The sequence below is a fragment of the Rhinoraja longicauda genome, chromosome 2, assembly GCF_053455715.1.
Source record: "Rhinoraja longicauda isolate Sanriku21f chromosome 2, sRhiLon1.1, whole genome shotgun sequence".
Taxonomy (NCBI): Eukaryota; Metazoa; Chordata; class Chondrichthyes; order Rajiformes; family Arhynchobatidae; genus Rhinoraja; species Rhinoraja longicauda.
The window spans coordinates 109747255-109769136 of NC_135954.1; the positions used below are offsets into that span (position 1 = coordinate 109747255).

The 21882-nt window shown below is 53.2% G+C and overlaps 1 protein-coding gene across 5 annotated transcripts in view; it reads left to right on the forward strand.

Annotated features, from left to right (window-relative positions):
• tonsl (tonsoku-like, DNA repair protein) overlaps window positions 1–21241 on the forward strand; it is a 46035-nt gene extending 24794 nt beyond the window's left edge. For 3 of the 5 annotated variants that reach the window (XM_078429653.1, XM_078429636.1, XM_078429663.1), the window contains 14 exons: window positions 608–697; window positions 3218–3290; window positions 3963–4126; window positions 4849–4981; window positions 6575–7401; window positions 7990–8096; window positions 10638–10794; window positions 12840–12918; window positions 13587–13894; window positions 16330–16501; window positions 18143–18318; window positions 18428–18501; window positions 20080–20213; window positions 20750–21241. In XM_078429653.1, the coding sequence (XP_078285779.1) occupies window positions 608–697; window positions 3218–3290; window positions 3963–4126; window positions 4849–4981; window positions 6575–7401; window positions 7990–8096; window positions 10638–10794; window positions 12840–12918; window positions 13587–13894; window positions 16330–16501; window positions 18143–18318; window positions 18428–18501; window positions 20080–20213; window positions 20750–20949 (2694 nt within the window). In that variant the 3' untranslated portion in view covers window positions 20950–21241. The remainder of the gene's footprint in view (window positions 1–607; window positions 698–3217; window positions 3291–3962; window positions 4127–4848; window positions 4982–6574; window positions 7402–7989; window positions 8097–10637; window positions 10795–12839; window positions 12919–13586; window positions 13895–16329; window positions 16502–18142; window positions 18319–18427; window positions 18502–20079; window positions 20214–20749) is intronic. The other 2 variants (XM_078429672.1, XM_078429644.1) reach the window with 1 other exon arrangement.
• Window positions 21242–21882: the final 641 nt, after the last annotated feature.

Below are 21882 nucleotides of genomic sequence, written 5' to 3' on the forward strand. Positions count from 1 at the left end.
TGAATTCCTTCCTGAAACTCCTACGTCTGCACATCAGGACAGCTCAGTGGAGTAGCTGGTAGAACTGCTGCTTTACAGCTCCATAGACATGGGTTCAGTCCTGACCTCAGGAGCTGTTTGTGTGGAGTTTGCCCGTTTTCCCTGTGACCGTGTGGGTTTCCTCCCACATCCCAAAGATGTGTGCGTTTGTTGATTAATTGGCCTCTGTAAATGACCCCTAGAGATCAGCAAGTGGAATAATATAGAACCAGTGTGAATGGGTGGTCACTGGTCGGCATCGACTTAGTGGGCCGAAGGGCCAGTTTCCACGCCGTTTCTCCAAACTAAACTTTCATGAAAGTGTGGGAGGAAACCGGAGCACCTGGATAAAACCCATGCGGTCACAGGGAGAAGGTACAAACTCCGTACAGACACCACCCGTAGTCAAGATCGAACCCAGGTCTCTGGCGCTGTAAGGCAATAACACTGCTGTGCCTCTGTGCCATCCTAAATTGGTCAAATATATGACATATAACAGCAGCTGTGAACTGTGCATTATAACACTTGCTGGGAGTCTGAGTGGCGGGTGTGTTCCCTGCTGAGGGCTGACACGTGTTGTTGTCCGCAGTGGAACCGCAGGAACGAGAAGGGGGAGACGGTATTACACCGAGCCTGCATCGATGGCAACCTGAAACACGTCCAGACTCTGGTGGAGAAGGTAAGAGACTGGAGCTGACCCACCTCAGGTGGGGGGTGGGGGCGGTGGACTCTTGTTCCTGGATGCCATGTTATTCAATGCACAGGAAATCATACTCGCCTCCTCAGAAGACCAAACAAGTTCAGCATGTCTCCAAGGAATCACACCAACTTAGAGTCTTACAGTGTGGAAACAGGCCTTCGGCACACTTTGCCCATACCGGCCAACATGTCCCAGCTACACTAGTCCCACCAGTCTGTGTTTGGCCCATATCCTTCTAAACCTGTCTTATCCATGTACTTGTCTAAATGTCTCTTAAACGTTGCAATAATACCTGCCTCAACTACCTCCTCTGGCAGCTTGTTCCATACAACTCCCACCCTTTGCATGAAAAAGTTACCCCTCAGATTCCTATTGAATCTATCCTGCTCTCACCTTAAACGTATGTCCTCTGGTTCTTGATTCCCCTACTCTGGACAACAGACTCTGTCTACTCCACTCATGAGGAAATCAGGAACAGAGTCATCGTGGAAAGCATCTTATTGGGATGCATCGCAGCTTGGTTTGGGAACAGCTCTGCCCAAGACTGCAAGAAATTACAGAGAGTTGCAGATGTAGCCCAGTCCATCGACTACATTTACACATTTCACACTGCCGCAAGAAGGCAGCCAACATAAGGTATCACTGTATCACATTCTTCTGAGATGCTGCCTAACCCGCTCAGCCACTCCAGCACTGTGTTTTCTAACACAATCAAAGACTTGTTCCACTCCAATCATTCCTTCTTCACCCTGCTCCGATCTGGCAGAAGGTACAGGAGCTTGAAAACACGCACTGCCAGACACAGGAACAGCTTCTTCCCCTCTGTTATCAGGCTTCTGAACGGTCCTTCCGTTAGCTAGGGCACTGTCCGATTCACTTCTACCCTTTTGCGGACATTGGGCTTTCATCTATGGAACTGATGCGCTACAATGCTTAGTACTCGGGGGTGTCGGGGTTATGGGGAGAAGGCATGAATGGCATAGATTTGATGGGCTGAATGGCCTAATTCTGCTCCTATAACTTATGAACTATATTCTGCACTCTGTATCCCCTTTGCTCTACCTATCGTACGAGTTTGACTTGATTGTATTAATGTACAGTATTAAATGATCTGAATGGATAACAATGCAAAACAAAGCTCACTGTACCTCGGTATACGTGACAATAATAAACCTACAGCACGGAAACGGGCCCTTCAGGCCAACTCATCTATGGCGACCAGGATTGATTGATTGATACTTAATAAAGTACTGTTAATAAAGTCACGTGTACTTAGTACAGTGAAATTCTTTGTTTGCAAAGAGTCGCCACGTATAGGATAGGATATGGACCAAGCGCAGGCTGGTGTGACTAGTGTAGCTGGGACATGTGGGCAAGTTGGCCTGAAGGGCCTGTTTCCGCACTGTATCACTCTGACTATGACTCTATAGGGCGCCAACAAAGTTACAAAGATAGACACAAAATGCTGGAGTAACTCAGCGGGGTTGAGAATGGGGTTGAGAGGGAAAAATAAGTCAGCCATGATTGAATGGTGGAGTAGACAATGGGCCGAATGGACTAATTCTGTTCCTACAACTTACAAACGTATAAGACTCCATCAAGGGCCCAGTGGGGTACTGATACTGCAGTAAGGAAATGCCTTCCAGGGCCTGTGCAAGTGAATACTATCCCACCCATGGAGCACTGAATCCAAGGTCATTTGAAGGTGTAGTTCAATTAACCCCAGGATGGATGGGAAAGTAAATTTGTTTGGAACTAGTTGTTGGAAACCGACTGCCTCATGGTGTGTCTCTCGAGAGCTGGCGTACCTGTGCACTGCACGGGTCCGCTCTGTGCTCTGTGCCACTGTTTATGTGTAGACACCTGACCTTGTTTGCATCACACTTGCTAACGTGTTCCTGGGAGTGAACAGCGCACTGTTTGTGCTTACATGGAGAGTCATCAAGTTCCACTGGTCTGTGAGAAAATAACTGCAGATAACTGCTGGTACAAATCGAAGGTGTTTATTTCACAAAATGCTGGAGTAACTCAGCAGGTCAGGCAGCATCTCTGGAGAGAAGGAATGGGTGACGTTTTGGGTCGAGACCCTTCTTATTCAATGTGGTTCCTCTTCCTTCTCACCCTCACAGCTGCCAGCGTTTGGCCCGTATCCCTCCAAACCTTTCCTACCCATTAGGGATGTGTTGGGTGGAAGCCACTGCTGGTGAGATGGGGCAGAGGTTAATCTGTTGCTGGGTGGGGTGAGTTTGGATCCCTGATGATACTTCAGAGAGTTTCAACATTTATGGGCAAATGCAGATAATGTGGCCAACTAACTTTATTCAGCATTGGCAAGGTGGGCCGAAGGGCCTGTTTCCGTGTTGTATCGCGTGATGAGCGGTTGGCATGGGACACAGTGCAATGCACCTCCCACAACCACAGTCCCTGCGAGAGGAAACGCTCACACCCACCGCACTGAAGGGATCTGTCTCTTGTTTCTGATTATCACCTACATTCCAGGGACACCCATTGAACCCGCGAGATTACTGTGGCTGGACACCACTTCACGAAGCCTGCAACCATGGGCACCTAGGTGAGTCCCTGCTCGTGGCACAAGGTCGACAGTGACAGGTGGACAGGATTCTAAAACTAAACAGCAACTGGAGACCTCAAGTTGGAAAGGGTGCAGAAGAGAGTGAGGGGGGAACGAGTGGAGAGTGTACGGTCGGTCTGAAAGGGGCAGGGAGTATACGGTGGGCTTGAATGAGGAGGATGGGTGGGGGGCGTACAGTGGGCGTGAGCGAGGGATTGGGGAGAGGTAGGGGGTGTACAGTGGGTTGGAGCGCGGGGGTGGGGAGAGGGGCAGGGGGTGTACAGTGGGTGGGGGGAAGGGGGTGTTCAGTGGGTGAGGGGCCGGTGGGTGTTCGGTGGGTGTGTGAGGCAGGGGGTGTACAGTGGGTGTGAGTGAGGGGATGGGGAGAGGGGTAGTGGGTGTATGGTGGGTGGGAGCGCGGGGGTGGGAGAGGGGCAGGGGGTGTTCGATGGATGTGTGAGGGGCAAGGGGTGTACAGTGGGTGTGAGCGATGGGGTGGGGAGAGGGGCTAGGGGTGTACGGTGGGCGTGTGAGGAGCAGTGTGTGTCCAGTGGGCGTGTGCTGGGCAAGGGGTGTAGGGTGGGCGTGCGTGTGTGAGGGACAGGGATATACGGTGGCGTGAGAGGGCTGGCACTGTGCCACTGATGCCCGTGTGTGCGTTGTGTGGTCCAGAGATCGTGAGCTTCCTGCTGGACCACCAGGCCAATATCAACGATGCCGGGGGGCCGCACTGCGAGGGCATAACCCCCCTGCACGACGCCATCGCCAGCGGGAACTTCACCGTCGCCGAGCTGCTGGTCCAGAAAGGAGCGTCAGTGTCCATGCGGAACACCAGGGTCAGTGATTTGGTGGTGGGTGGGGGGGGAGGGAATGTCAGGGGAGGGGTTGGAGGGAACGCTGGGGTTGGTGATGGGGGAGGTGGGGGGTGAACGCTAGTCAGGGAGGGGAGGAGAGGGAACACCAGGGTCAGTGAGGGGAGGAGAGGGAACGCCAGGATCAGTGTTAGAAGGCTATCAAATTATGAGAGGCATAAATAGCGTCGACAGTCAGAAACCTTTTCCAAGGGTGAAAATACCAAGGACTAGTGGCCATAGCTTTAACATGAGAGATGTAATGTTTAAATGGGATGTGCAGTGCATGTTTTTTACACCGAGCTAGTGGGTGTCTGGGGCACGCTGCCAGGGGTGGAGGTGGAGGCTGATACAATGGTGATGTTTCAGAGGCTTTTAGATAGGCACATGGATATGCAGGGAATGGGAGGATATGGATCATGTGCAGGCAGAGGAGATTAATTTAATGTGGCATCATGGGCTGAAGGGCCTGTTCTTGTGCTGTAGTGTTCTGTGTTCCATGATCTCCGCTTCATTGGGTCCGATGAGGGAGCTCGGGAGTGGGGACCGACAGGTGTGCCGGTTCCCCACCCCCGCCTGGTTGTACCGGCTCTCCACCCCCAACCCCGCCCAGTGGTCCCCGTCCCTGCCCAGCAATCCCCCACTGCCTCCTGCTCCCCTGGGTGTGAGTGACGGTCTCACAGTGAGCTGTTGTCTGCCGTTCTCAGGGGCAGACTTCCCTCGATGCGCTGCTGGGGTGGCAGCACCTCTACCGCAGGGACCTCGACCAAGAAACCCGGCAGCAGTGCAGGCACCTGGAGAGGATGCTGAAGGAAGCCCAGGACCGAGGCAACACCGTGCGTAAGTTCATGGTCTGGCTACAACCCAGATCGCAGGCTGTTGGCCCTTTTCCAACGCATGGGGGTGGGCACTGGTCACTTCTGGTTATTGTTGAGGCAGAGGGACCATGGGTGTCTGACCCCCTTTTTCCTTTTATTCCACTTCATGATCACAGTACAAGTACTGGAAGGATCAATACTGCAAAATCGCAGTTTACAAACATCAATCAATTACCAAATTACATTAGTATCATCCGTAAGCACGACACACTGGACCTCCCGCGGTGACTAGCGTTCAGGGCACCTCGCGTTCCCTCTCCGGGGATTAGCAGGCACGGAATTAGACCTGGAACAGGGATAGGCAGTTGACTCGGGCAGGACCCCCAACGGCCCGCTGCCTGGACCTGTGAATGACCACCACAGCCGGGCCCAGGCGCAAACTGACATGGAGAATCCTCCCCCAATGACCATCCGTACTGGACACTCCATCCTGGGTGACCAAATATCCAGAGTGACTCGACAAAGGTTTTCAATACTTTACAAATCAAAATCTTAATGCTATAACTGTAAATAACGCATTCAAAACGATCACTATTACAAGTACTAGAAAGATCAAAACTGCCAATTAGCTGTTTGCAAACATTCAGAAGTGTCGGGCTGAAATGCAGCCAAAACATGAGAAGCAGTCCCCCTACAGCCACCGCCTGTTCAGATTTTACTATGAAAACAGAGTTTCCACTGACCTTCCATAGCTACGATGGCCTCAAAAGTCTGATTATTTTGTAAATTTGTTTTAACTCAATTTTTACGCCTCATCAACAAACAATAGTTGAGGTTCAGTCGCTGCGTAGCTCTGAGTGGTTGCCATGAATGAGGAGTGGCTCAACAAAAGTTCTGGGTATTTAATAAATTATAATCTTACTGCTGTTGCTGCTGTAAACAGAGCATTCCAACATTTAATGAACAGTTTAATTAAGGACGGTCCAGAAAAGAAATAAAAGGAGTGGTCTCCAGATAAACATAGAATATTCGTGTCGATCTTCCCCGTCAAAGTTGCAGTTCCGAAGGCTTTGTTCCCAGGTCCGTTTGAACCACTTCAGCTTCACTGGCTATGCAAAAAAACACTGACCCCTTTTTACAAACCCTTTTTTAAAGCGGAGGGAGGTATTTGATGTAAACAACAACAACATCAATCCAAATCTCATCTCCCCTGCTCCTGAAATTCCTCACAAATTGAAGAAATCTGGTGATGATCCGAGCTCCAAAGTCTCACTGCCTTCGTTCCCCTCCCCCCCCCCCCCCTCCACAACAACTCCTTCTGAAATTTTGTTTCAAATCCTCCCAGACGTCAGAACAGCTCCCCTCCTGTCTGACCCTGGGAGTGTGTGACGGGACGGTGCGGAGGGAGCTTCACTCTGTGTCTGACCCTGGGAGTGTGTGATGGGAGGGTGCGGATGGAGATTCACTCTGTCTGGCGCTGGGAGTATGTGATGGGAGGGTGCGGAGGGAGCTTCACTCTATGTCTGACCCTGAGAGTGTATGATGGGAGGATGAGGAGGGAACTTCATTCCTGAGTGTGTGGAAGGTGCTGACTGTGTTCTGTGCCCATTGACAGGCCCTGTGCCCGTGCCAGAGCTGGAGGAGAGGGAGCTGTTTGACTCGGAGAGTTCCCAGCTCTCGCACGCCACTGAGGCCGGTTCGGAGGCCCTGGGAGTGGAGGATCGGCGAGGGAGAGGCAGCCGGATCTCGGGCGGGGACGGCGTGGGGTTCTGCTCCCAGAGGTGGGCAGACGAGCCCCCCACCCCTGAGGTGACAACCAGGAGCCGCCTGGATTGGCAGGATGAGGATGACCTCCCGCTGGAGCGTTTCCAGCCATTCAGGAAGCGGCAGCGGTCAGCAGGAGACGTCGAGGGGGACCCGGTGACGCTCGGTGTCCGTGACGGGACGGCAGGCGGCCGGGAGTCTCTCCGCCCGGAGCGGGAACGGGAATCGCACGATCCCAATGCTGCCACCTCCACCTACCTGAGTGCCATACGGAACCTGGGCAGCGCCCAGTCTTGGCTCATGTGCCAGGCCCTGGCTGAGCCAGCCTCGGCCCCGGCCCCAACCCGGTCCGCCTTGATCACAGACGCTGAGCGCCTGGAGGAGGACTGGCTGGAGGATGACCTCAGGGATGGACGGCACAGGAAGAGGCCGAGGGAGAGGGGTGGAGCTGTCCCGGAAACAGACCCAGCCGCCAGACCTGCCCCCAACTTCGCCAACTCCCCCAGGCTTCCCCAGCCCAGGAAGAGGCCGCGGCAGACGCGGATGACCCAGATCGTGGAGAGGACGGTGGTGGGGAGGACGGGGAGACGCCCCAGACAGGCAGGGGCTGCCTCGGCCAACTCCGATGATCCCACCCCAGAGCTCTGGTGTACCGCACCAACGATCTTCATCTCACCGGTAAAACATGCGCACTCTACCTAACCCTTCCCTCCCTACTCTCTTCCACCCTCCGCACTACCCCCTCCCTCCCTTCCTCAATACTACCTCCCGCCCTCTGCACTACCCCTCTCCCTCCCTATTACCTCCCTCCCTACTACCTCCCTCCCTACTACCTCCCTCCCTCCCTCCCTACTACCTCCTCCCTCCCTCTAACTACCTCCCTCCGCACTACCCCCCTACCCCTCCTTCCTCCGGCAAGCCCCACCTTCTGACTCCAGACAATGCAACTTCTCCTCCATTACTGCCTTCTTAGTCAGGTCTGCTACTTAGTCATCAGTACTCTAGTAATTCACTAGTTATCTGGCCTCCAGTCACTGACTCATCAATCTACTATATTTTTTTCAATAGTTACCCAGCAGACAATCACTAGCCTTCTAATCTGCTGTGGTAATTCTGTAGTTACCCAGTATCCAGTTGCTAACTCACCAATCAGCTTGAGTAATTATAGTTACCTGGTCTCCAGGTAATCGCCCTCTGATCTGCTCTAGTAATTTCACAGTTACCCTGTCTCCAGTCACCAGCGCTGTGCTCTCCATCTCTCCCCAGAGTCCAGCCGTGCCGATTACACAGGCTGTCAACACAGCAGTGCCTCCGTCAATTAGAGTGAAGGTCACCGTGCAAGAGGAAACTTTTCTGATCCCAGTTCCACACAGGTACGTCCTTTAATTATTCCTTGTGCACAGTGGGATGGGGACCGACAGACATGAGAGACGGTCAGAACCTTTCTCCAGGGTGGAAATGTCACAGACTAGAGGACACGGCTTTAAGGTGAGAGGGGCAAAGTTTAAAGGAGATGTCTAGGGCAAGTTTTTACACAGAGGGTGGTGGGTGCCCGGAACACGCTGCCAGGGGCAGTGGTGGAGGCAGATACGATAGTGGTGTTTAAAAGGCTTAGAGTCATAGGCACATGGATATGCAGGGAATGGAGGGATATGGATCGTATGTGCAGTTCTGGTCACCTAGCTATTGGCAGGATGTCATTAAGTTGGAATAGGTGCAGAAGAGATTCACCAGGATGGGCTTGCGGGCAATTCCCCGATGGGCTTGCAGGCTATTAGGGAGAAATTGATAGATTGGGACTTTTTTCATGAGATCTTGGGAGACTGAGGGGTGACCTTATTGAGGGCCAAGTTGCCATTCTGGGCTAGTCCCATTTGCCTGCGTTTGGCTCATATCCTTCCAAAACCTTCCTACCCATACATCTGTCCAGATGCCTCGTAAATTCTATAACTTCCTCTGACAGCTCTTCCTAGATGCGGACTACCCTCTGAGTGAAAAAGTTGCCCTAGGTCCCTCTTAAATTTCTCCCCCCCTCATCTTAATCCTATGCCCTCTAGTTTTATAATCTTCTACCCTGGTAAAAATATTGTGAGCTTTCACTTTATTAGTGCTGTGAGCATTTCCTTTTGCCCTATATATTGTACTTGAGTTTGACTTGATTACAGGTGCTCCCCGGCTTACGATGCTTCGATTTGCAATAGTTCGACTTTGCGATGGTGCAAACAGCAGTGACCCTTAGCAAGCCGCAGCTCGCTTCCGGCCACGTGATCGTGTGTACTAGATGCATTTCGACTTACAATATTTTTGGTTTCCGATGGGTTTCTCGGAACGGAACCCCATCGTAAGCTGAGGAGCACCTGTATATTTATGGAAATTATTTGATATGATTGAATAGCATGAAAGCCACGTTTTTCACTGTACCTCAGTACACATGACAATATTAAGCGTAAACCTAAATGCTCATGTGCACCTCAATAAGGTTACCACTTGACCTCCATACTCAAAAGAAAAAAGTCGCAGCCTATCCAACCTCACCCTATTATTCAAGCGCAGGTAACTTCCTGGTGAGTCTCCTCTATGTTCTTTCCAAGTTACTAACATCCTTCCTGTAGCTGGGCGACCATAACCGCGCACAGTACTCCCAGCGTGGTCTCACCAACGACTTGTACAGCTACATCATGATGTCTCAACTTTTGTACTTGAATTGAGTTGCAAACCCTTTTTGTGGGTGTGAGCGACCTGCCGAATCCTGCAGCACTGCTCAATGCGATGGTGTCGGCACTGATGTGCTGCTCCTGCGTCCTTGCTGAGCTGGGGAAGGTTCAGGTTTATTATTGTTACGTGTACCGAGGTACAGTGCAAAGCTTCGTTTTGCATGCTATCCAAACAGATCAGATAATACTCTACATAAATACAATCGAGTCAAAATCAAGCACAATCGGGAGAGTAGAGAAGATACAGAGTGTAGAATATAGTTTTCACCATTGCAGCACATCAGTTTGAGTCTTGCATACAGCATGGAAACAGGCCTTTCGGCCCAACTTATCCATGTTGACCAACATGCCCCATCTAAACTAGGCTCACCTGCCTCATATCCCTCCCAAACTTTCCTATTCATGTACCTGTCCAAGTGTCTTAAATTTTTGATTCGTAAGGGTGTCAAATGTTATGGGGAGAAGGCAGGAGAATGGTGTTGAGAGGGAAAGGGGCCAGAACAAGGGGCCACAGTTTAAGAATAAGGGGTAGGCCATTTTGAACTGAGATGAGGAAAACCCTTTTCAGTCAGAGAGTTGTGAATCTGTGGAATTCTCTGCCTCAGAAGGCAGTGGAGGCCAATTCTCTGAATGCATTCGAGAGAGCTGGATAGAGCTCTTAAGGATAGCGGAGTCAGGGGGTATGGGGAGAAGGCAGGAACGGGGTACTGATTGAGAATGATCAGCCATGATCACATTGAATGGCGGTGCTGGCTCGAAGGGCCGAATGGCCTCCTGCACCTATTGTCTATTGAAAGATAGATCAGCCATGATTGAATGGCGGAGTAGACTCAGCAGGCCAAAATTGGCCAAATTCTGCTCCTAGAATTTATGAAATGTTGTTTTTGTTCCTGCCTCAACTACCTCCTCTGGCAGCTCATTCCATGTACCAACTGCCCTCTGGATATGAAAATAAATTGCCCCTTGGCAAATAAATTGCCCCTTGCATTAAATCTTTCCTCTCTCACCTTCAACATATGTCCTCTTGATTTTGATTCCGGTACCCTGGGTAAAAGACATTCAATTCCAATGACAAGATGTGGTGGGGAGAAGGGAAGACCTGCCCCCGGCAGTGAGAGGGGCGGGCCTGCTGACGATTGGAGCAGGCAGCCAGGAGGTGCTGATGTTGGCTGAGTTTAACCTGCTTTTTCTCCTCCACAGCAGCGGTGAGGTGCACACAGTGTCCTGGCTGGCTGAACAGGCCAGCCAGCGCTATTACCAGAACTGTGGTCTGAGGCCCAAGCTCAACCTGAAGAAGGAAGGAGCACTGCTGGACCCACTGGATCCCATCACACACGTCCTGCAGAGCGACGAGGCGGTAAGATCCAGGGTCGCCGCTCAGCGGGCAGCACAGATCCCTCTGCACCACACCACCCGTCACCCAGTCCCGGGGTCAGGCTCAGAGTGAAACTTCCTCTACACCGTCCCATCACATGCTCCCAGGGTCAGACACAGAGTGAAGCTCCCTCTGCATCGCACTGCCCCGTCACCCAGTCACTGGGTCAGACACAGAGTGAAGCTCCATCTGCACCACACCACCCGTCACCCAGCCACGGGGTCAGATACAGAGTGAAGCTCCCTCTACACCGTCCCATCACATGCTCCCGGGGTCAGACACAGAGTGAAGCTCCCTCTACACCGTCCCATCACATGCTCCCGGGGTCAGACACAGAGTGAAGCTCCCTCTGCACCGCACTGCCCTGTCACCCTGTCACTGGGTCAGACACAGAGTGAAGCTCCATCTGCACCACACCACCCGTCACCCAGCCACGGGGTCAGATACAGAGTGAAGCTCCCTCTACACCGTCCCATCACATGCTCCCGGGGTCAGACACAGAGTGAAGCTCCCTCTACACCGTCCCATCACATGCTCCCGGGGTCAGACACAGAGTGAAGCTCCCTCTGCACCGCACTGCCCTGTCACCCTGTCACTGGGTCAGACACAGAGTGAAGCTCCATCTGCACCGCACTGCCCTGTCATCCTGTCACTGGGTCAGACACAGAGTGAAGCTCCCTCTACGCACTGCCCTGTCACCCTGTCACTGGGTCAGACACAGAGTGAAGCTCCCTCTACACCGTCCAATCACATGCTTCCGGGGTCAGACACAGAGTGAAGCTCCCTCTACGCACTGCCCTGTCACCCTGTCACTGGGTCAGACACAGAGTGAAGCTCCATCTGCACCGCACTGCCCTGTCACTGGGTCAGACACAGAGTGAAGCTCCCTCTACACCGTCCCATCACATGCTCCCGGGATCAGACACGGAGTTAATCTCCCTCTCCACCGCACTGCCCCGTCACCCAGCCACGGGGTCAGATACAGAGTGAAGCTCCCTCCGCACTGTCCCATCACATGCTCCCCAGGTCAGACACAGAGTGAAGCTCCCTCTACATCGCACTGCCCCGTCACCCAGCCACGGGGTCAGACACAGAGTGAAGCTCCCTCTACATTGTGCAAAGATGCCCCATCGAAGCTAGTCCAAATTGCCCGTTTGGTCCATACCATCTAAACCTTTCCGATCCACATATCTGTCCAAAGGTCTTTTAAGTGTAATTGTACCTGCTTCATCTACCTCCCAGCAGCTAATTCCATTCTCTGTGTGAAAAGGTTGCCTTTCAGGTTCCTATTGAATCTTTCTCCTCTCACCTTAAACTTTTGCTCTGTGATTCTTGATTCCCCTACCCTGGGTAAAAGACGTATTCAACCGCATTCCCCTCGTGATTTTATATGCCTCTATAAGATCACCCCTCATCCTCCAGAGCTCCTACCCAACCTCTCCGTATAGCTCAGGCCCTCCTGTCCTGGCAATATCTTCATAAATCTCAACATTCTTTGCCGCTTGTAACTGCAAACCTACGGAAGGTTGTGGAATGTGCTGCCAGGGTGGTGAAGGATGCAGACAAGAAACATTTGGATGGCCACATGGATGTGCAGGGAATGGAGGAATATTGATCAGGTGCAGGCAGAGGAGATTAGTTTAACTCGTCATTGTGTTCAGCAGACATTGTGGGCTGAAGGGCCTGTTCCTGTACTGTTCTGTGTTCTAAGAACTGTAACTGGGTCTGAGTGTGGAGAGGTCTGATGGTCTCAGTTCCATGGGCAGTGGCAGTGAAGGAAGTGGACAAACTCGCCCACCATCAGATAGCAGGGGCAGACCACTCAGCCCCTCCAGCCTGCCCCACCATTCAATATATCTCCACTAGCTTCCACTCTTGTGTGCCAGTTCCCCCTCGCCCTCAATTCCTTGATAGTCATAGATTCATACGTGGCTGGCACAGCGCCCATGTACACCAGTGGCTCTCTGCCGCCTGTGTCGCTGGCGTTGTACCGTGTCTCACTGTTGTACGATGTGGTTGCTTTGCAGGTGCTGGCCGTTGTGTTGTCCTGGGACCTGCCTCCCCTCTCTGACAGATACAAGAAAGCCTGTCACAGCCTGGGACTGGGTAAGGAGTGTCTGCACTTATTCACCGGGATATATAGGCCTTTAGATTTATTATTGTCACGTGTACTGAGTGAGGTACAGTGAAAAACTTGATTTTACATGCTATACACACAGATCAGATATACTAAACATAAATACAATCGTCACACTCAAATACAATAGGTAGGATAAAAGGGAAGATACAGAGTGCAGTATATAATTCTCAGCATTGTAGCGCATCAGTTCCAGAGACAAAGTCCAATGTCTACAATGGGATAGAGATGAATTAGACAGTACCCTAGCTGATAGGAGGACCGTTCAGAAGCCTGATAACTGAGGGGAAAAAACTGTTCCTGATTCGCATTTCTGTATCTTATGCCAGACGGGAGCAGAGAGAAGAAGGAATGACTGGGGTGGGACAAGTCTTTGATTATGTTGGCTGCTTATGTTGGTGGGGAGTCTGGTGTGTGTGACGGATTGGGCTACATCCACAACTCTGCAATTTGTTCCCAAACCAAGCTGTGATGCTTTCCACAGTGGTTCTGTGGAAGTTGGTGAAATTCCTTGTGGACATATAGATCTTCTTTAGTGTGAACGAGGGGAAAGGGGTGAGGCGTGCTGGATGGTGCCGAAGGTGCCATGTGAATGCAGTGGTTGTTGATCTTGCTGTCTCTCTCTCTCTCTCTCCAGCTGAGGACAGCCTGGTGCTGAGGGCGTGCGAGGTGCAGGGGGGCGGCTCCTGCTTCCGGCTGAGTGGGGTGCCGCTGGGCACAGAGCGCCTGGCCCCCCTCCTACGCTCCCTCCGCCTACACACGGCCATACGGGAGCTGCGGCTGGCAGCCACACGGCTGGCACTGCCCTCCGTGGGGGCGCTACTCGCTACCCTGCTCACCCTGCCTAACCTCGCCCTGCTCGACCTCTCCGACAACCTCATCAGTGGCCCCGGCCTGAGGGAGCTCAGCGAGGGAGCGCGCCGCTCCGCCCAACCCCCCTTCCTGGTGAGTGCCAGACCCATCTGTATCTGTATGCTTAAAAATTAAACACTCTTAACTCCCCTGTCAGAGAGGTTTAGTGTATTCCCCTGGGTCCTATTTCTCCCCCGCCCCACCCCCCGGATACAAGGGATATGCTACTAGTTCCACTACCCTCAGCAGGAAGGACGCTGCTCTGGACCACAACGTCGTTTTCTAGGTCATCCAGAAAGGTATTGAGCTGAAGCTGGTTGTTCCCCTTCACTACCATGCCCTTCCCTCTCTTTTTGAGCATATGGTGCAGGGACCCCATGCGCCCGGGCACGTTTGACCACCGGAGAGAGGCCAGTTTGGGACGATGTTTGGCACCTTCGGTTGTTACGATGAACTTGCGATGAATTCCTCCACAGCAATGAGTGGAGTGGCGACGGGGGGGAGCGAGAACATCCATAAACTCACTATCCGAGGAGTTCCCTTCCACCCGCTCACTAACAATGGAATCCCCATCTTTGGTGCTTGATTCACCCGCCTCACCCTGGGCAGCGGTTGCCTCTTCCCCACCCGCTGGTCTCTCCTCCACCTCAGTCCCAACCCTGGGGTCAGTGGCAGAGGGGCCTTCCCTAGATGTACCCGGGGAGTCAAGAGCACAGAAGGGCCGTCTATCTCCACAGGTTGGGCCCAGGGAAGACCCTGGGAGTCCCGCTGGAGCCAGACCCTGAGGGAGAGAAGGGCTGGTTTCCCCTGCCCCCTCCCCGCCTACTGTCCCTAACTCCACAGGCATGCTCTGTGCCTCGACCTGGGTGGGTTGCTCCTGGGTTTCTCGGGGGCATTGCAAGGGACTCCCTTCCCAACAGGAATCTCCCTTGCGCCCAAGTGGCCTGAATTTTACTGCACACCCAAGAATCCTCTCCAGGCCATGAGACCTGGGCCAGAGGGTGGGAGTCTTCCTCCACCACAGTACTCCCCTCCCCCCCCCCCCCCCCCCCCCCCCCGGAAGATTCTTGTTTTTTTCCCCCCTTTCTCTCTACGCTGGAGAGATATCTTCTTTATTTTTGGCCTGAGGAACTCTGCGCAACCCCAGGGTCCCCCGACTCAACTACAGGGGGAGTGGGAGTGGCATCGGAGGCAGAGGCCTCCATCAGGATTTGGGGCAATTATTCCGAATATGCCCTTACTTTCCTGCAGGCATGGCACCTTGGGCGCTCCGATGTCCAGAAGATTATGACAGCCGGCCCAGTGGAGGTCCCTCTACTAGGGATTCTACATCAGGGGCCTGGGGTGGAGGTTACTACACTGAGGAGTCCCGTGCAGCCTGTTTTTTCCCCGGTTCACAGACTCGCCAGCCGCCTGCCACTTTTGCGGGCTGGAAGAGTCTGTGTTCCACGTGTACATGGAGTGTGTGAGGCTGCAGCCCCTGTTCCAATATCTAAAGGGGCTGCTCCTTGCTTTCTGGCTGCACTTCCCACCCACCATCCTCATCTTTGGACACCCTGTGCGTAGGGGAGAGAGCAGGACCGAGGATGTTCTGGTTGGGTTGCTCCTGGCCCAGGCCAAGCTGCCATCCGCGAGTCACGGCGCCAGGCGGAAGGGAGCCCTGCCCGAGCCGGCTGCCTGCCCCTTTTCCAAGGTTATATCCGCGCCCAGGTGGTGTTAGAGATGGACTGAGCGCTGTCCACGGGCACCCTGGGGGATTTCCGGGACCGCTGGGCACCGTGGGGGATGGAATGCATCCTTAATAAAGATTGTATTATCGTTATTTGAAAATTTAGTATGTAGACAATTTGTTGATTGTGTATTATGGTGGTGGGTATGTTACTACTGTTTATGTTTGAAAGATTTTTTTTAGAATAATTGAATAAATTATTTTTAATTTTAAAAAGTGTGGCGCTCCCTCAGCAACGCCCCTCCCTCAGCACCACCCCTCCTCAGCACCGCACCCCCTCAGCACCGCACCCCCTCAGCACCGCACCCCCTCAGTACCGCACACCTCAGTACCGCACACCTCAGTACCGCACCCCTCAGCACCGCCCCTCCCTCAGCACCGCCCCTCCCTCAGCACCGCCCCTCCCTCAGTACCGCCCCTCCCTCAGTACCGCCCCTCCCTCAGTACCGCCCCTCCCTCAGCACCGCCCCCCCTCTCAGCACCGCCCCCCCCCTCAGTACCGCCCCTCCCTCAACACCGACCCTCAGCACCGCCCCCCCCTCAGTACCACCCCTCCCTCAGTACCGCCCCTCCCTCAGTACCGCCCCTCCCTCAGTACCCCTCCCTCAGTACCGCCCCTCCCTCAGTACCGCCCCTCCCTCACCGCCCCTCCCTCACCACGCCTCCCTCAGCACCGCCCCTCCCTCAACACCGCCCCTCAGCACCGCCCCCCTCAGTACCACCCTTTCCTCAGTACCGCCCCTCCCTCAGCACCGCCCCTCCCTCAGTATTGACACTGAGCTGCCTGTCGCTGTTGCAGAATCTGCGGGAGTTGAACCTGAGCCTCAACCCGCTGGGGGAGGGCAGCTCACAGAGCCTGGCCGTGCTGCTGGAGTGCTGTCCCGTGCTGACCACACTCAGACTCCAGGCCTGTGGGCTGACCGCTAGCTCCCTGCAGCAGCATCGCCACCAGCTTGCAGACGCCATGAAAGGTGAGGGCTGGCTTATTGCATCAGTGGTAGCCCTCCACTGAGGGAGGGAGTTGTATGTGTGTGATTGATATTTATCACAACCATGCAAAGTAGAGGGTTTACGTTTCGTTTCATTAATGTGATGTGCACCAAGGTACAGTGATGTTTTGTTTTGCACGCTATCCCAACAGATCAGATATACAAAACATAAACAGAATCAAGCCCAACTCAAGTACTGGGCAGTAGGTAGAGAGAAGAGAAAGATATAGTGTGCAGAATATAGTTCTCAGCATTGTAGCGCATCAGTTCCACAGACAAAGTCCAATGTCTGCAATAGAGGCGAATCAGACGGTACCCTAGCTTATGAAAGGACTGTTGAAGTGCCTGATAACAGAGGGGAAGCTGGTCCTGAGTCTGGTAGTGCGCACTTTCATGCTTCAGTATCTTCTGCTGGACAGGAGCAGAGAGAAGGAGGAATGACCGGGGTGGGACAGGTCTTTGATATGGAGTGCAGAATATAGGGGTAGAGATGAATTGGGCAGTGACAGAGCTAAAAGGCAATTAATCTACAGACCCACGTGGTTTTGGGATGTGAGAGGAAACCAGAGGAAACGCACAGTCATTGGGCGAACTTACAAACTCCATACAGGCAGCACCCAAGGTCAGGATCATTTGCTGCATGTGTGGACCAGATTAGAGGGAGGCACAGCTGCTAGACCTGTTGCCTCATAGTGTCAGAGACTCGGATTATATCTAGTAGTGTCTCTCGGTGACTGCGGGGATTCCCTTCGAGTGCTCCGGTTTCCTCCCACTTCCCAAAGATGTGTGCTTCTGTAGGTTAATTGGCCGTCTAAATTGTCCCTAGTGTGCAGGGAGTGGATGAGAAAGTGGGATAACGTAGAAGTAGTGTGAACGGGTGATCGATGGTCAGCGTGGACTCAGTGGTCGATGTTTCAAGTTCGGACCTTGTGAATTGTTTTAAAATTGATGCCTTGGTGATCTGGGAGCCGTGTGAGTTAGAGCCTTCGCCCCAGGAAGGGAATGTCAAATACCAGAGGGCAAAGATTTGAGAGGGAAAGTTTAAAGAAGATGTGTGGCAATGTTTTTTACACAAAGAGTGGTGGGTGCCTGGAACACTATGCCAGGCAGGGGTGGTGGTGGAAGCAGATAGGATAGTGGTGTTTAAGAGGCTTTTAGACAGGCACATGTGTATGCAGGATGTGTGAAAGTGGTGGGTGGGTGGGTGTGAAAGTGGTGGGTGGGTGGGTGTGGTGGATGTGTGTGAGAATGGTGGGTGTGCAAGAGTGGTGGGTGTGTGAGTGGTGCGTGGGTGTGTGAGTGGTGCGTGGGTGTGTGAGTGGTGCGTGGGTGTGTGAGTGGTGCGTGGGTGTGAGAGTGGTCCGTGGGTGTGTGAATGGTCCGTGGGTGTGAGAGTGCTGCGTGGGTGTGAGAGTGCTGCGTGGGTGTGTGAGTGGTGCGTGGGTGTGTGAATGGTCCGTGGGTGTGAGAGTGGTCCGTGGGTGTGAGAGTGCTGCGTGGGTGTGAGAGTGTTGCGTGGGTGTGTGAGTGGTGCGTGGGTGTATCAGTGGTGCGTGGGTGTGAGAGTGGTCCGTGGCTGCGAGAGTGTTGTCCCCAGTGACCTCCTGCTCCTGTTCCCCGCAGGTTCCCTCCATCTGAAGACGCTGTGCCTGTCACACAATGCGCTGGGAGGGCTGGGGGTGGAGCTGATCCTGCAGAGCCTCCCTCACCCCTCCCTCACTCACCTGGACCTGTCGGCAGTGGGGGGGGCAGGCAGTGACACCCTCCGCGTCGAGCACCTCATCAGGTACCTGTCACAGGTGAGTGGAAGAACCTTCATCGGGATCCAGCCTCCCGAAACCAGGAATGATATTCAGCAGTTGGTAACCCGTTAATGGAATTTGTCTCTCTCCCTCTCCCCTTCGCCAGGATGGATGCTGCCTGTCCCACCTGAAGCTCTCTGCCAACCGCCTGACGGACGACTCTCTCCGTGATCTCTCCAGGTAACCTCCCTCTTCAGTACCGTGCACGGGACAATGTGCTTTACTTGTCGCCCAGCTCTAGGAGGGATGTCATTACACTGGAGAGGGTTCTGGATGTTTGGGTTTAAGTCTCACGTGTGCCGAGGAATAGTGAAAAGCTTTGTTTCTGCAAGCTATGCAAGCAGATCAGATAATACCATACATAAACACAATTAAGTCATAAACAAGAGCTAGATAGAGCTCTTAAGGATAGCGGAGCTAGATAGAGCTCTTAAGGATAGTGAAGCTAGATAGAGCTCTTAAGGATAGCGGAGTCAGGGAGTATGGGGAGAAGGCAGGAACGGGGTACTGATTGAGAATGATCAGCCATGATCACATTAAATGGCGGTGCTGGCTCGAAGGGCCGAATGGCCTCCTCCTGTACCTATTGTCTAAGTACTATAGGTAGAGCAAAGGGGAAGATACAGAGTACAGAATATAGTTCTCAGCATTGTGGCACACCAGTTCCATTGACAAAGTCCAAGGCTTATGTTATAGGGAGAGATTGGAAAGACTGGGACTTTTTTAACAGACTGGGAAGGCTGAGGGGTGACCTTATTGAGGTGCACAAGATCATGAGGGGCATGGGTAAGGGATGGTTCGTGTGTTTCCAAGGGTATGGGAGTATAAAACTAGAGTGCGTGGTGTAGTGAGAGGAGCAAGATTTAAAGAAGATTTGAGGGGCAACTTTAGCATCATCCAGCTTCGGTGTGCCTCAGCTCCTCTCCTTCACACCCTCATCACCCCAAGACTCAACCTTACCGTGGCTCTCGCATTTCTCTCCAACGCCAACAGCTCACCTACATTCTGCACATTTACTACAGTACAGAGTGATCCAGGAGTACAAGTACTTTGCTCCTTGAAAATGGTGCTGCAGATAGTCAGGGTAGTGCAGAAAGCCTTTATCACGTTAGCCTTCAACAGGTGTACAAGATGGAGGTGAAGCTGCATTTAGAGCATTGTGTTCGGTTTTGGTCAACTGTTATAGGAAAGATGCCATTATGCTGGAATGAATGTAGAGACGATTTATGTTGCAGCGACTCAAGGGCCTGAGCTACAGGGAGAGGTTGGGCAGGCTGGGACTTTAATCCTTGCAGCGCAGAAGGCTGAGGGGTGATGTTATCAAGGTGTACAAGATCATGAGAGGAATAGACAGGGTGAATGCAGAGTTATTTTTCCAGGGTAGGGGAATCAAGAACCAGAAGGCACAGGTTTAAGGTGAGAGAGGAAAGATTTAATAGGAACTTGAGGGACAACTTTTCAAATGAAGGGTGGTGGGTGTATGGAATGAGCTGCCAGAGGAGGTAGTTGAGGCAGGTACTATCACTACATTTAATAGACACTTGGACAGGTACACGGAGTGAAAGGTTTAGAGGAATATGGGCCAAAGGTGGTGGGTGAGGTTGGCTTAGATGAGGCATGTTGGTCGGCCTGGACGTGTTGGGCGGAAGGGCCTGTTTCCGTGCTGTATGACTGGCCCACACTGCGTGGGGGAGGGATGGTGACGGGAGCGCGGGCTCTGAGTCGGGCAGAGGGTGACACTGTGTCTGTGATGTACAGGTGCTTGCTCCTCTGCCGCTCCCTGGCAGCGCTGGATCTCTCCGCCAACCCTGGACTCACCACCGCAGGCCTGGACCTGCTGCTGGGAGCAGTGCGGGAGCGCAGCTCTGGGCTGAAATTCCTCAGCCTGGCAGGTACACTGGGGCGCGGTGAGGGTGGGAACCAGGGGGCGCGGTGGGGGGGGGTGCAGAGAGTCAGGATCCCAGCTGTCTAACATCAGACCATCCCCATCCTTCCCTCTCATCCTCCCTCTCCTACACCTGCCTCTCCCTCTGCCCCTCTCGCCCACCTGCCTCCCTCACTGCCACTCTTCTTCCCTCTCCCCCTGCCCCTCTCCTCTACCCACCTCCCTCCTTCCCTCATTTCCACCTGCTACTCTCCTTCCTTTCCATCTGCCACCTTCCATCTCCCTCTGACCCTCTGCCTTTCTCCCGCCATTCCCTGTGCACCTCTCCCTCCCTCCCCCCTTCCTACCCTGCTCCCTCCGTTCCCTGCCTGGGGTTCAGGGGGGGGCTGAGTTGAAGATCGGGGTTGAGAGTCGGGGTGAGGGTCGACTTTGAAGGAGTCAAGGTGTAGGTAGGGGTAGGTCGGGGTTAAGGGTCAGGGGTTGAAGGATGGGCTTGGGGTCAGTGCTGCTCTCTGACCACCCCCCTCTCTCCCTCGTTTGCAGGTGCTTCTGTCCAGGAGTGGTCCATGGCGGAGGGTACGGCCGCCCGGTTGGGGGAGCTGCAGCTGTGCAGTGCGGGGCTACACAAGGGGGAGATGGAGAGGCTGGCGGGGAGCTGGCGCAGTGCCCTGGAGGGCCGGGGCAGGGCCCTGTGTCGTCTGCACAAGTGCCTGCTACGGGCAGTGCCCAGTGGTCAGAGCTAACCCCTCCCTCTCCCACTCCCTACCCTCCCAGTCTCCCTATCAAATCCTCCAACCAGTCTCCCACCCCCTGCTCTCTCTTCACCCTCTACCTCCCTCTTCAACTCCTTTCCTCCCACTCAGTCCCTCACTCCCCACCTCCCACTCCCCTCTTCCACCACTCTAACCCTTCCCTCCTGCATCTCCCCCATTCTCTCCCACTCCCACCCCTCCTTCCTGTTTACCTGTGACCACCGTTGCTTTTAACCAGTGCTGCTCCTGTAACTGCTTGTACTTTGTATATTAAACCGGACGTAAGAACCGATCTGTCTACTGTCAACTTTAGTTTACCTGTGTGGGATCCATCCACCTCATACAGCATGAAAGCAGGTCCTTCGGCCCAATTCAACGTGTCAACCAAGATGCCCCGTCTACTCTTGGCCCATTTGTCTGTGTTTGGCCCTTATCCCTCTAAACCTTTCCTATCCGTATATCTGTCCTGGTGTCTTTTAAATGTTGTTATTATTGTGCCTGTCTCAACTACCTCTTCTGGTAGCTTGTTCCATATACCCACCACCCTCTGTTATAAGATTCCTATTAAATCTTTCCCCTCTCCTTAACTAATGGCCGTGAGTTCTTGATTCCCGTACCCTGGAAAAAAGACTGCATTTACCCTATATATTCTCCTCATGATTTTATACAGAAGAGGTACCTGCATCCCAAGGAATAAAGTCCTAGTCTGCCCAACCTCTCACCATAGTTCGGGGCCTCGAGTCCTAGCAGCCTTCTCGTAAACTTTGTCTGCACCCTTTTCATCTTAATGATATCCTTCCTTTTGCAGGGTGACCAAAACAGAACACATTACTCCAAATGCAGCCTCACCAACATCCATACCGTTGTAATAACATCTCAACTTCTATATTTAATTCCTTGACTAACAAAGGCCAGGGTGTCTAA